Source organism: Melozone crissalis, unplaced genomic scaffold (genome assembly GCF_028551555.1).
Source record: "Melozone crissalis strain CALT ecotype California unplaced genomic scaffold, PUWL_Pcris_2 ptg000005l_1, whole genome shotgun sequence".
Classification (NCBI taxonomy): Eukaryota; Metazoa; Chordata; class Aves; order Passeriformes; family Passerellidae; genus Melozone; species Melozone crissalis.
In genome coordinates, this window is record NW_026535783.1 from 17,883,582 (window position 1) to 17,898,213 (window position 14,632).

At 39.8% G+C, this 14,632-nt stretch overlaps 1 protein-coding gene across 3 annotated transcripts in view; it reads right to left on the reverse strand.

Annotated features, from left to right (window-relative positions):
- The window catches only part of SNCAIP (synuclein alpha interacting protein), an 89,116-nt gene that overhangs the window by 47,943 nt on the left and 26,541 nt on the right, over positions 1 to 14,632 (reverse strand). For all 3 annotated transcript variants that reach the window (XM_054283814.1, XM_054283821.1, XM_054283828.1), the window contains exon 2: positions 5,209 to 5,311. In XM_054283814.1, coding sequence (XP_054139789.1) covers positions 5,209 to 5,265 — 57 coding nt within the window. In that variant the 5' untranslated portion in view covers positions 5,266 to 5,311. The remainder of the gene's footprint in view (positions 1 to 5,208; positions 5,312 to 14,632) is intronic.

Here is a 14,632-nt window from a genome sequence, read left to right on the forward strand (position 1 = left end):
CACAAAATAAAATTGTTTCAATTTCCTCAATTTGCCAGTGCAATATAAATCCTGCATTCCAACCAAAGGGTTAAGAAACCTTCAGGTAACCATACCAAGCATAAAACTTCATAGCAGGAATAAATTTATTTTCAAAATCACGAGAAATAGCAAAAAGGTGAAAGTATAAAACATAAATTTGACAATGTATCTACAATTTAATGCAAGGTAAAGGTCTTTTATTTCCCCTTTCCTTTCTGTAGGCAGTTATTAATGAAGAAATAAATGAAAATATTCAGCTGGCTTGCTTAATGTTATTGCACACAGATTATTACTTTTGTTTAACATAAACAAGAGCCCCAGAAACCTATTCTGCTGTCTTAATTACAGTCAAATATACTATACCATTTAGATCAGGAATGGAATAGTTTATAAAATGAGCACCACATTTACATTCCAGGACCCTGATGGATTTGGTAGATGTAGCTGCTGAGCCATGCCAAATAATATTTTAACAGTCATAGCAGTCAGTCTCCAATGACTGGATAAAAGTGATACCACATTCTCCTTTAAAAAGGATGAAAAGAAGACCCCCAGGAACTACTAGTAGATCAGCCATGCCTCAGTGCCCAGTAAAAGCATGGAACAGATCCTCCTGAAACTTATGCTGAAACATATGGATGGCAGAGAGGTGATTAGAGACAGCCAGCGTGGCTTCACAAAGGGAAAATTGTGCCTGACCAAGATAGTGGCCTCCTACAATGGAGTGAGAGAGCTAGAGAGAGAGCCTCAGCTACTGCAATGCCTTTGGCACACAGTATCCAAGCACAACTTCCTCGCCTCTAATTTGGAGAGACATGGGTTTGACGGATAGATGGACAAGGAATTGGCCATGTCCAACGAGTTACAATCAGCAGCTCAGTCTCCAAGTGAAACTCAGCAATGAGTGGTGTCCCTCAAGGATGCATACTGCAACCAGAAGCATTTAATATCTTTGTCAAGGACATAGATGATGGGATCAGGCGCAAGTTTCCACATGACACCAAGCTGAGTTGTTAATTTGCTGGAGGGATGGAATGCCATCCAGAGGGACCTTGGGACAGGTTGTGGTGTGGGCCCATGTGAACACCATAAGGTTCAACAACGTCAAGATACTGTGTCTATGTGTCAGAGCTATGCCCAGTATCCATACAGACTTCGATATTGAGAGCAGCCCTGCAGGGAAGGACTTGGCATACTGGAGGATAAACAATTTGACATAAACTGGAAATGCTCACTTGCAGACCAGAAAATTGGTCATATCCTGGGCTGCACAAAAAGTCTGGCCAGCAGAGCAAGGGAGACAATCCTCCCACAGACTTCATTCTTGGGAGAATCCACGTGAAGTACTGTCTCCACTGGGACAAAAATGACATGGACATGTTCAGTGTGTCCAGAAAAAGATCATGAAAATAGCCAGTGGCCTGGGCCACCCTCTTCTGTGAAGTAAGGCTGAGAGAGAGTTTGGATTCTTCATCCTGGAGAACGGGTGGCTGCAGGGAGACTTTCTTACGGCCTTCCAATACATACAGGAGGCTTATAAGAAAAATGCAGATTGTTTTCCAGGGCCTGTAGTGACAGAACAAGGGGCAAATGAGAATACATCAATTTAGGTTGAATACAACAGGGACATTTTTTACAATGAAGGCAGTGAGACACTGCAACAGGCTGCCCAGAGAAGTTGTGGATGCCCACAACACATGATTGTATGTGGTTTATGCGGCAAACTAAGACCAGAGGCTGCCTCCATGTAGGAGGGGCTGCTGGCAAAGGCTGAGCCCATCAGAAATGTTGGTAGCACCTCTGGGATAACAGACTTAAGAAAGGGTAAAAACTACGGCATAAAAGCAGCTGGGAGAGAGGAACAATAAAATGTGAGATACCAAGGTCAGTGAAGAAGTAGGGGAAGGCAGAGCTCCAGATGTTGTGGCAGACATTCCCCTGTAGTCACCATAGCGGAGCACCTATCACAGACATCCAGCCTTCAGCCCACAGAGGACCTCACACTGCAGTGTATGGAGTGCCCTGAAGGAACCTGCAGCTTGCAGAAACACAGTGCTGGAACAGGGTCCTAACAGGCAGGAGCTAACACTTGTAGAGAGGAGACCACATTGGAGCAGGTTTTCTAGCAGGAACTGTGACCCTTTGTGAGACCCATGCTGGAGCAGTCTGCTCCTGAAGGATTCTGTCTCATGGAAAGGATGCATGCTGGTGCAGTCCACAAAGAATGCTGATCCTTGGGAAGAATTCACACTGGAGAAGTTCACAGAGGACTGCCTTCCGTGGGTGGGACCCCACGCTGGTGCAAGCATGAAGAGGATGAGGAGGGAACAGCAGAGACATTCTGTGATAACCTGTCTTAAGTTACAATGGAAGATGCACCCAAAAGTATGTATTCTATCACCATCTTCACAAGCTGTTAAAACCAGGTAGGGCAGTGCTCCTTATCTACTTCATGACTCATCCCTGATAACTCCCGGTGATATCTTCTGCCAATGGGCCATTGAGTCTCACTGCAAGACTGATAAAATTACATCCTCCATTGTGAGATGCTCCGCCCAGCAGGAGAATCCAAGGATTCCTACCTGGATATGATCGGAAGTTTGGAACATAACAGGCAGCTTTATCCACTGAATTCCCAGAGGACAAGACCTCCACAACCACCACTGGATTTCTGCAGGAAGATCAAGCCCTTCTACAGGATCACTGCTTCACAGAACTACATCTATCACTTCAAGAGGACTGCAGCCACCATTTAATCAGATGCTACCAACACCCTGATGCACAGGGTGTCAGGTCGCATTCAGACTCTGTTAGTGTCAGTGTTTTTGTAATATTGCATTTACTTTAATTTTCCTATTAAATTGTATTTCTGACTCGGGATGTCCCACTGGTTTGCCTTCAAAGTACCTGAATGCAAACGCTATCGTCCCCCATCCCCCTGTGCTTATCCAGGTGGCAAAGCAAAGCACTCAGGAGTGAAGTTGAGACTGCGGAGAGGGAGGAGAGGGGAAAAGGTGCTTTTAGATTTCTCCTTGTTTCTCATCATCCTGTGCTTTTTGATTGGCAATAAATCAATATCCCCAAGAAGAGTCTTTTTTCCAATTACGCTAATTGGTGAGTGGTGTTCCTCTCCCTAAACCACAAGTTTCTTGATGGAGTAGGATTGACAGAGTGGCTTGATGATCATCAGGTGCCAATGACCAATCAATGCCAACCCATCACAACGAGCCTTGGAACAACCTGATCTAGTGGAAGGTATCCCTACCTATGACAGGGATATTGGAACTCAATGACCTTCCAATCCCTCTTCCAACCAAAACCATTCTAGGATTCCAATTGGAGAAATGTAGTTTCTTTTTCTCACGTACAAATGTAGCATAAAAACAAACCTACAAACCAACAAAAAACCCCAAAAAAACAAACAAAAAACCAACCAACCAAAACCAAACAAAACAAACTAAAATAAAGTAAGAACCCAAACACACTTCCCCCACCCCCTTTCCCTTACTTACTCATATATTTGCCTTTTAAATCAAATTCCTGTCTTTCTGTCTATCTTTTTTTTTGTTTATTACATTTTGGTCAATTTTGCTGAAATGGATGACAAGGGTCTGGACTACAAACAGTGGCTTTCTAAATGAGGTACATTTGTAAGTGCATCATTTTAACAGCCTTCTCGCTGCCACTATTATTAGTCACTTTTCTGCACTGGATTAGAACCACAGGGCTAACATGAATAATATAATTTGCTAACACAGATCCTATGCAGATGCTCTTACCAGAGCAGGCTAATGATAAAGGTGAAGGTCAGGTATTTCTAAACTGTGTATGATGAGATATGAACAGAGCACTAGAGTAACCATGAATTGTCTTGTTGATCTGGGTTCTGGCAACAAATCCTTTGTCCTCTTACTTGTTAAAGCAGGGAGTAAAACTGCTACCTCAATCACTTGTGACGATTTTTTATTTAATGTTCAGCATCCCCTGAAAGAACAGCCTATGAAAGCAGCCAGCCTGAGCTGTTCAGCAGTGAGTAACCTAACCCACCAGTATGCAGCAACAGCCACAATGGGAGGGACATGGAAAGGTTACATCTATTATGTTTTACAGTTTTACTAAACTGAGTATAGAAACAGATACCAGGACATAATCTGGCACATAACAGTAATATAAAGAAAGTTGCCCATAATAAGGTATTCACTCAAGATTGGCTTATTGTCTTGTAATATTTTGGGCATTTGCCATATTCTGCTCTAATAAAAATTCAACAGTACAATAGGTAGAAAAAAAATTCTCTTCAAAAGGAATTTGTTAGTGAATAAAGCATCTGGAATGTTTTAAAATGAATCAGGAGTCCCAAATGCTAACGGGAAAACCAGGACCTTTTGAAAAAAAACTAGAAAACTATGAAACATGGGAGGAGATGGTGGCATACTTTAATCTGAAAATTGAATTAATAAAATCTCTTACAGGAGATTTAATTTATGTATTCAAGTATATTTTTTATCAAACATTGAACATATTAACAACTCCATTGCAAAAAAGCAGAAACACTGGCAGTAGGAGTAGTGTTATGAGCAATAGAGAAATATACAGTACAAGTGCCTCCTATAAAAACACTAAAAATGTAGGAAGTATTTTTATTTGTAATTAGGCTGATTTATTTGTGACACTAACGATCACTGCTGCCTATGAATCCCTAGAAGTCTTTCTATCTCTTTTTGTGCACTACCACATCACACCTATTGATAAAATCAAGCTGTCCTGGGAAATGGCTCCGCGTGGAAAAGGCAAAGGTGAGAGAAACAGGTTTTCTACAACTGAAATACATTTAATTTAAAAAAGTAAACTTAAAATGTTGGTGTCTAAGGCTAGCACTACAGCACATATAGCTCATTCAGGACAAAACAGGAGAGAAGCAACCCAGAAATGAAACTAATTTATTAATTTTGTCTACTATTAATTTTTACTGCCTGAAGGAGAGGAATCAAGTTTTCATTCCAAGTTTTTTAGAGAGATTTCCTCTACAAAACATCTGATTTTTATTCTAGAATCAACCCGTCTAAACATTCCCTTAAATGAAGTAAAAAGAAGTGTGGCTTATGACAAGAGTATTGCTTTTTATATCAGGACTGAGATATCTAAGATTGTCTCAATTTGAACAAATAAAATAAGACGTGTACTTACCGATATATCATCACTAAAATCTATTTCATCCAAATCAAGGTATTCAGGAGCTTCCATTATTCTCTTATGGACATCTTGGGTGAGTCAGCACATTAGTAAAGACCTAATTAAGAAAAGAGAAATGTGTTGTCTTTAGAGAGCCAAAATCACACAGAAGAGTTTTCATATAGTTGCTACAATACTGAAACATTTAACTTGAATAGTAAAGTACTAATAAAATACTAATTCAATCTTAGAAGATAAATACAATTTGCCACCTCTACTCTGCATACAGCAAAGCAGACATTCAAATTTTCTGGGAGAACAGCTAAGTGCTACTTGAAGTAGAAGTAAAAATTACTTGGTTCAGCATCACTCAGTCCCTCCAGAAGTTCAATACAGGTATAAATACCTAAGCTGTTGAACACCCTCATGGCCTTGCAACCATAGCTGTGTTAATGATGTGCCTTCTCATGAGAATAAGACATTTACTCACAGCAACTCCTGTTACTGTAGTTTTCCTCTTCCCAAGATGGCAGAAAAAACCTGAGATTCCTGCTGTGCACAGACAGCAAAGTCCTATCACACCTTATCTCTGCTTACAAGCAGACTAACACACAATGCAGCCAGCGCTTTACAGATTAATGGTTTACCACCCTTCAGGCTCTGAGTGCACATCAACAAATTCAATACCAGAATTATATCACGTGCACTAATTATCAGGGGCATTAACTATTTTCTTACAGCAAGAGGAAAAGAAGAGCAAATTCTCTTGCAAAGCAAGAAATTTGTCTGGAAAAGTCAATATTAGATCTGAATAAATTGAAGCTTCAACAGTCAGAAGACCAAAGACAATAAACCCCTCATTGTCAATCCTAACAACAATGAAGGTGTGTGTTATCACTACAGACAAGTGCTACAGAAGTAAAAATAGTAAAGGAAGGTATTTTAAAGAAGCTGTAAAACAAAAGCACAATGCATTTTTCGATAATGTGAGTCATCACATAAGGGTTAAGTATTATTATAGGAGAAAATTAAATCCCCCAGTACTTGTACATAGCAAAGGAAACACCCTAAGGAAAAAAAAAAGACACAAACCCAATTTATTCCTATGACAACTACCAAGAAATATGCTTATGAATAATGAAATCAGCTGTGTAGGCCTAAATAAAATCACTGTGTGAAACTTCCACATGCATTTAAAAATATGAATATGGGGTCTGAAAAAAAAAGCTTTTCTGTAAGTGTCAGACAAAACCTCAGTAATTTATCTCCCTAATAACACACTATCCAAGCACAAAGCTGACCTTAATACACCTGTTCTTGAGAAGCTATTAGAAAGAGAACCAGTAGGCAAAACTTCAGTAATACCCTAAAACAGACAGAAAAGCAAATTTTTGTTTCTCACTGAAGCTCTATTAGCATCATTTTCTCATTAAGTGAATGTTCCAGTTTTGGCTGGGGTGGAGTTAATTTTCTTCACAGCAGATAATATGGGGCTGGGATTGGGACTTGTGCTGGAAACAGAGTTGATAATTCAGGGATGCTTTCATTACTGATGAGCAGGGCTTACACAGAGCTAAAGACATTTCTGCTCCTTATCCCTCCCCACCTGTGAGCAGGCTGAGGATGCTAAAGGAGTTGGGACAGCCAGGACAGATGATCCCAACAAACTCAATGAGATATTCCACAGCAGATGACATCATGATCTGCATAGAAAGCTGGAGGAAAGGAAAAGGAGGGTGTTTGGAGTGATTGAGTTTGTGTCTTCCAGGTCAGCAATATGCATGATAGCGCCCTGCTCTCCTGGAGATGGCTGGCCTGCTCATGTAAAATGGCAAATGAATTCCTTTTGTTGCTCTGCTTGCATGCACACCTTTTGCCCTTCCCTACTAAAATGTCTTGATCTCAACCCAAAGTTTTTCTCACTTCTACTCTCCAAGCAACTGTGTGGTGACACTGTGGAGGACAGCAGCATGTAAGAACAGCCTCAACTACCTACAATTTTCTCTCACTGTGACTTGAGCGAAGCAGTGGGAAAAGGCTACAAAAAGGTAAAACCGAAGTGTATCTATTGTGAAGCTGATCAGAAGCTTTTTATTTTGCACATTCCCAAATGCTAAGTTTATGCTCAGAGGGACCCAGTAAAATCAGGCAAAAGCCTGACAATGAAAGGAAATAGCTATTGTAAAAAGGCACGACACATTCAAGTCTACAAATTTCTGCATTTCAGATTTTCCTTTACAGAAACACAAAGTGTCAGCATATTTTTTAAAGATTTATGAATTTCGTAGACATTTCAGCTAAATTGTGCACTGGTAATGTATTGCAGTGATTGGCAAGGCAAGGCTTTGGTAGTGGGAGAGTTACAGGGTTGGCTTCTGAGAGAAGATGCTAGAAGTTCCTGCTGTGTCTGACAGAGCTGGTTCCAGACAGAGCACTCCAAGACAGTTCCACTGCTGAACAGACCTGAGCCTGACAGTGGGGGCACCTCTGGGACAACAGTTTTAGGAGAGAGAAAAAGTCACTGTGCAACAGCAGCCAGGTGAGGGGAGGAAGAATATGAGAGCAACGGCCCTGCAGACACCAAGGTCAATGAAGGAGTGGGACAAGGTGGTGCAGGTACCAGAGCTGGAATTCCCCTGTAGCCTGTGATGAAGGCCATGGCAGGGCAGCGGTGTGCCTGCAGCTCACAGAGAAGCCTGTGGAAGTCCCCAAGTCAGAGCAGCTGGAAGCCCAAAGGAGGCTGTGATGCCACAGAAAGTCCATGCTGGAGCAGGGTCTTTATCACTGTGACTACTGACACCAGCTCAAATCAAATTATTATTAGTTTTTGAAGCAAGACAAAGGCTGACTGTCTATGCCAAATGTATTTGACAAATATTAGCTCTATATGCCAGCTACCAGAGGGTGGCTGGGCACTGGAACAGGCTTCCCAGGGAAGTGGTCACAGCACCAAGCCTGACAGAGTTCAAGGTTTATTTGGACGATGTGCTCAGACACACGGTATGATTCCTGGGGCTTTCTGTGTAGAAAGCTGGCTTCTATGATCCTTTTTTGGTCCCCTTCCAACTCAGAATATTCGTATGATTCTGTATGTACTGTCCTACACAAGTGAAAGGACTGCGTTACAACCTAAGCTGATAAATGTATGAAGAAGGAATGAGCATTAAAATATAAGTTTGAGGGTTGAAAACATATATGGGCCATATAACATAGAAACAGTCTGAAATCAAACCAAAGCTGCAATGAGTTTCTGTTTTTCACTGGAATTAAAAGGATTAAAATCTGCCCACCCACTATATTTAAAAGTCAACAGAAGAGATAAATAAAGCTACTTTAAACATGTCATGTAAGGAAGAATCAAGAAGTGATCCAGAGCTTTTATTTTCTATTAAGACTGAAGTAATTCAGTTAAAATGAAATTACAATTTTTAAAATAAAATTTTGAAATAGTTTTTTAAAAGTAAAATTAAGTAGTCACTTTAAAAATTATTAATTAAAAACTCCAGTTAAAAAAAAAACTCCACAGCTTTAGTAATATAACTATTATTCCTGGTTACCACATATCTCGAGATTTAGAGCAGAAAGGTCTCAACCTTTCAAACTTATTTTTTCATTCCAAATTGGAAGAAGCCATTGAAGCAAAGAAATTAGCTGTATCCATGCACAGCTGACAAAAGGACTTCCTTCCACCTAGTGATGTACAGAACCCATGAAGTCAGTCCACAGTCCTGCATCAATACTTCCCCAAAATGTTATCTTCTGTCTTCAAAACTTAAAGACTATGAAACATGCAAAGGCTGAAGAGGAAGTTAATAACCAAAACAAAGACATTTTCTCTATGGAAAGCTTTCTGAAAATAGTATTCAGTTATATGAAAAGAAAGGGCTTTAAGGGATTAATTAATTCACTTTGCTACAAGATTTTCATTTTTTTCTTAACAAAGTAAAATTGAACAGCATCTCAATTCAATTATTATGACTAAATAAGATTTCTCATGACTATACTTGGAGTTTTGCACAAAAGGTGTACTTTTTGGACACAATTTAACACAGTAAAACTCCACCATGCATAATCTAAACCATATGGTAAGGATGGTACTCAGAACTGTGACTATTCTGAGAGCTTTGTGATGGCTGAATCCAGCACAACACAAGAAGGAGAAAGAATCTGAGTAAGATTCACAGAAGGATCATAAGCACAACTGGTCAAATTCAAGGTACAAATAATTGCAACCAAAATTACAGCTGCTAGCAGTGGCTGACATGAGATGAATAAATAATGTGCTTCCAGTACCAACATCAAAGCAGTACAGATGACTGTCTCTAGCTTGTCAGCAGAAATGTCTGACATTTAACCTATAAATGTTCCTAGCTGTATTTTGGAAGCTAGTAATTTAATATTCCACAAAATTTTAACCCCAAAAAGGGCATTTCCTTTCTGGCAATTTGACTTGCAGAGTGACATATGCACACACATGTATGTTTTATACAGGTTAATGAAATTCGGTTGGCTCTCAGAATTCACAGTTAAAAGAAGAAAACCACATAAACATCACCCATATGTACTTGGGGAAAAAAGCACCTTGTTACAATTTTGTGATCCAGTTCACCAGGAGAAATCAAGCTAAAAACTGCTACAAAGAAATGGGGAAATACTAGGATTATCAGTACAATAACACATTGCATATGTTGCATTGCAACAGATAGTACTAGTATTTGGAACCAAACTCATCCTTCTCCTTTTCAAACACTGTTTTTATAGAACAGATTTCCTCTGCTGTTTTTCTTCCCAGCTAAAACTAGACACCTGAGCACAAATCCTGTTGCTAACATTCAGTACAATCAGATGAATTAGGAAAAAAGGGACAAAAAGAGCAATTTCTAGAATAATACTAATATTATTAGTAGCAATTAAGTATTAGATGCAGCGAACGAATCCATCAACTCCTACAAACACTAAAAACCCACTCTGGGTTGATGGCACATATTGCCAAGATGTAATGTTTACAGTTGTTCACAGATTTAGTTTCTAAGGTAGATCAAGCCTTGGATTTTTTTCTCCATGGAGTCTCAAACAAACAGTCACAGCAATCCCTAGGGCCTGGTGTGCCTTTTGAGGATGAAGCAGACTCAATGCAGGAATGGCAGGAATGCTTTAAGAGTCAGATCAGCCCCATCACATAACCCACGCTAGTGCTCCTAGGCAAGAACAAGGCCCTACAGGTGAGCATCTGCTGTCAGGCAATTAACTGAGTGAAGGAGGAGACTGACACAGGAGGCGGGATATGTGCAAACATCAGGTTCAGGCTCTTGTTATGACTGCTCAATGCAAAACTGTGGAACAAAACAGCACAACTGATTTGCAGAGATGCCTTTGCCACAAGTCTACAGTGAATTCAGCAGCTTTGAGAGCAAACTGATCCTTTCAGACAAAAACAGTCTCAGTGCAGCATGTGAAAGGCTAAATCCAAGAGGGAGCGCAGGGAAAATGTCCTTTACTGAGCCAAAATAAAACAGGTAATTGAAAATACATAATTTTAATTATTTATGGATACATAAAAACCAAGAACAAATAACAATAAAAGATCTGCTGTAAATGAAATCTTTATTTCAGTTGTAAGTCATAGAAATCCTGCTAAATGCCACATGGGATTTTATTTTCCACAAGTCAGAACTACTTCACCAAAATATTTGGGGATTTACTTAAACTTTCAATCAAATATAAAGTGTATCAGATGTAAAATACTTCTAAGTTTCCTTTAGCACAGTTAATATTAAAGACTTAGGCTTTAAATGCCAGAATGCCACGACAGTTACTTTTTAATTACGGGATAAGGTTACATTTTTCAATTATAGGTCTAAGATAACAAAATAACATATGGTCGTTTCCTAAGCATCAGGAGCTATAGTAGCTGGAGATGAACAAAATCTGGGGGCTGAAATGAAAGACACTACATCTTTAATTTAAGCACACAGTATGTGTTTCAACTAATGCTTGAAATATGGTAAGCATCTGACTTTTGTTCCCTACCGTTAAGAAATACCAAGATCATAACCCCAAATTTTTTCACTTTCAAACAAACAAAACAGTGTAACATTACATTGTGTTACATCTATTCAGCATGCAATGAAAAGCCCAGCACACAATTAAAATCTACTCTTGAGGAAGGGACATCAGCACTAGGAAATGTCTAAAACTGAATTCAGTTCCTCCATCCTCATATTCTACTGTAACACGCAAGTTCTAACAAAAAATTAATTAGGCCTTCCACCTCTATTTAATACACAATGTGCAGAAAGCAGAAGAGTAAGGCCATGAGCACTGCCACAGCTGGGGGATGTGAGAACTGGACTGCTGAATGAAGGCAAGAAAGCTTAGCTGCTCTGGGCTACACTATCACTTCCCTAGCTATCCCATCATTTCTTATGCTCCCTGGTACCTGGCTGTGTGTCGTCTCCTATTAAAGATTACATGTTCTTTGAGACAGGGATCGCCTGGCCACTCTACATTTGTCTGGCTTGTCGCACAGCTGGTGTCCTTGTCCATTAACAGAGCTTTGTGGTGCAAGAGTAATCCAGCTAAATATAAACATTATGCAAATACACTGGAGTGGGCCCTGAAAGAGGGCACATTTGAAGCTTTGTAGACAACATGCAATATTTTATTCACTAAATACAGACAGTGCCTTTGCAGTTGATAAATGCCAAAGTCATCAAACACATGAAAACATCAAATACACAGGAAGCATACAGTTTCATTAGAATAGAAAAGAATAGTTTAGTTGGAAGGGAACTACCATGATCATTCAGGTATGAGTAATTGTTTAAATTTAACACCGTACATACATGCACTCTTAGAAGACCCCAGCTTCCAACTCATATTTCTATTATCTCCATCATCTCTAAAGGGGAAATTACATGGATATAATTTTTAAGCAATGATTTTAGAAATATAATGAGTGGCAATGAAGCTGAAATGGAGACTGATTTCCTTTGCAAGCATACTACTTTAACGTCATGCATTCAAATAAAATGGAAACATGATACATGGTTAGACTACGTTGGTATTTTAAAGTCATATAAGGGTTTGTGATAATATAATGTACTCTGAATTTCATTTGCAACCATTTCTGTTACCCCCTAGATTTCCTGAAGTATTTTTTCTGATTATACAAGGTAACATTTTTTCTACAACTTGTCATTGGAATTACGTATCAAGTCAGATCTTAAACATAAAAATATAAAGGAAAGGCTCAATACAAGTGGTAGGAGATCTTAAAGAGTTAAATTAAATTTAAATTTTAAATAACAATTTACTGGAAAAAAAAAAGAAGTAACAGTGAAGCTGAAAAATTATGTGATTTATTTCAGTGAAGGAATGTATTCTGCAACTAAGATTACCTATTCCCTTATCACATTTATTCAGGAATAGTCCTGAGTTTAAAAGTTCACAACACAAATTCCTAATAGTATGATACCTCTAAGGCAAGTAAAAATAAAAGCACTGCTTTTAATCACCACTCAAGTACTATCAGTGCACAAGCTACACAGACAGAGCAGGAAGACAGAAGTCAGCAAATTTTCCAAGACCAAAAGATGCCATTTGCAAAATTTTACTTCAGAAAAATTCTGTATTTCAGACATACAGAAACAATCCACCTACAGCCCTGAACAGTCCCAAACACTAAGCCCAGTTCTGTTCCTAATGAGGCCAGCAGAGGCTTCATTAGGAACAGAACTGTTACAACAGAGGACTGGTTTGAGATAAGAACAAATGTATTTACTCCTGGCCAGATGTAGCTGAACTTCTCCTGGACATATACACCCAGACCTTGAGAACACGTGTTCTTCCATATTGGTTGCATATAAAGGGCAGGACTGTCCCACCCTGCTCTGCACTGGGGCAACCTCACCTTGAGGCCTGTGCGCACTTTTGGACACCACAATATAAGAAGGATCTAAAGCTATTGGAAAGCATTCAAAGGAGAGGTATGAAGATGGTCAAGGGCCTTGAGAGGAAGCCATAGGAGGTGCAGCTGAGGTCACTTGGTCTGTTCAGGCTGGAGAAGAGGAGACTGAGGGAAGACCTCATTCCAGTTCTGCAGTTTCCCTGTGAGGGGAAGCAGGGGAAGGCACTGATCTCTTCTCTGAGGTGACCAGTGACAGGACTCGAGAGAATGGCATGAAACTCCTCCAGGGGAGGCTTAGGTTCACTATCAGGAAAAGGTTTTTCAACCAGAGGGTGGTTAGGAACTGAACAGGCTCCCCAGAGAAATGGTCACACCACCAAGCCTGACACAGCTCAAGAAATGTTTGGACAGTGTCACAGACATCTTTTATGAAAAATCCTTTCCTTAGGATTTTTCCTCCTGAGAAGCTGAGAGACCTCAGGAACAAAACGTAAACAATGATTATCTGCTGTTGTGGGATGCAACAGGGGCATCTGTGATTGGTCTCATGAAGTTGTTTCTAATTAATGGACAATCACAGTGAGCTGGCTCAGACAGATTCCGAGCCACAAGCCTTTGTTATCATTCTTTCTTTTTCTATTCTTAGCTAGCCTTCTGATGAAATCCTTTCTTCTATTATTTTAGTATAATTTTAATATAATATATATCATAAAATAAAAAATCAAGCCTTCTGAAACATGGAGTCAAATCCTCGTCTCTTCCCTCATCCTAAGACCCTGTGAACACGGTCACAGGACAGTGCTCTCAGATACAGGTTACAATTTTTGGAGCAGTCCTGTGCAAGGCCTGGAGCTGGATTTTGATGATTCTCATGCTTATGTACTTGGGATTTTCTACACTTCTATGATTCTATTATTCAATCCCACGGAGCCTGAAGAGAGATGCACAGTTTGCACAATTTCTGCAGCCCAGAAAGACAAACATGTCCAAACCAAAAGCAGAGTGACCACCAGGTCAAGGCAGGAGATTCTGCCCCTCTACTCTGCTCTCATGAGATTTCAGCTCAAATAGTGTGACCAGCTCTAGGATCCTCAGGACAGGAAAGGACCCGTTGGAGAGGGTCTACAGGAGGGCCACGAAAATAACTAGAGGGAGGGGAAAACTTTCTTACAAGAAAAAGCTGAGAGAGTCAGGGGTGTTCAATCTGAAGAAGAGAAGGTCCAATGAGACCTTACTGCAGCTTTTCAATACTTCAGAGGGGGCTTACAAGAAAGATGGTACACATTTTTAGTAGGGACTATAGATATAGAACAAAACGTAATAGATGGTTAAACTAGAATAGGGAACAATTTTTTTGCAATGTGGGTGGTGAAACACTGTAACAAGATGACAACTTGTCATCTGCCAACTACTCCTGCCAACATTCAAGGTCAGGTTGGACTGGGCTCTCAACAAATACAGACCTGGTTGAAAATATCGATCTGGTAGCAAATATAGCTCTGGTTGAAGATGTCCCTGCTTATTGCAAGG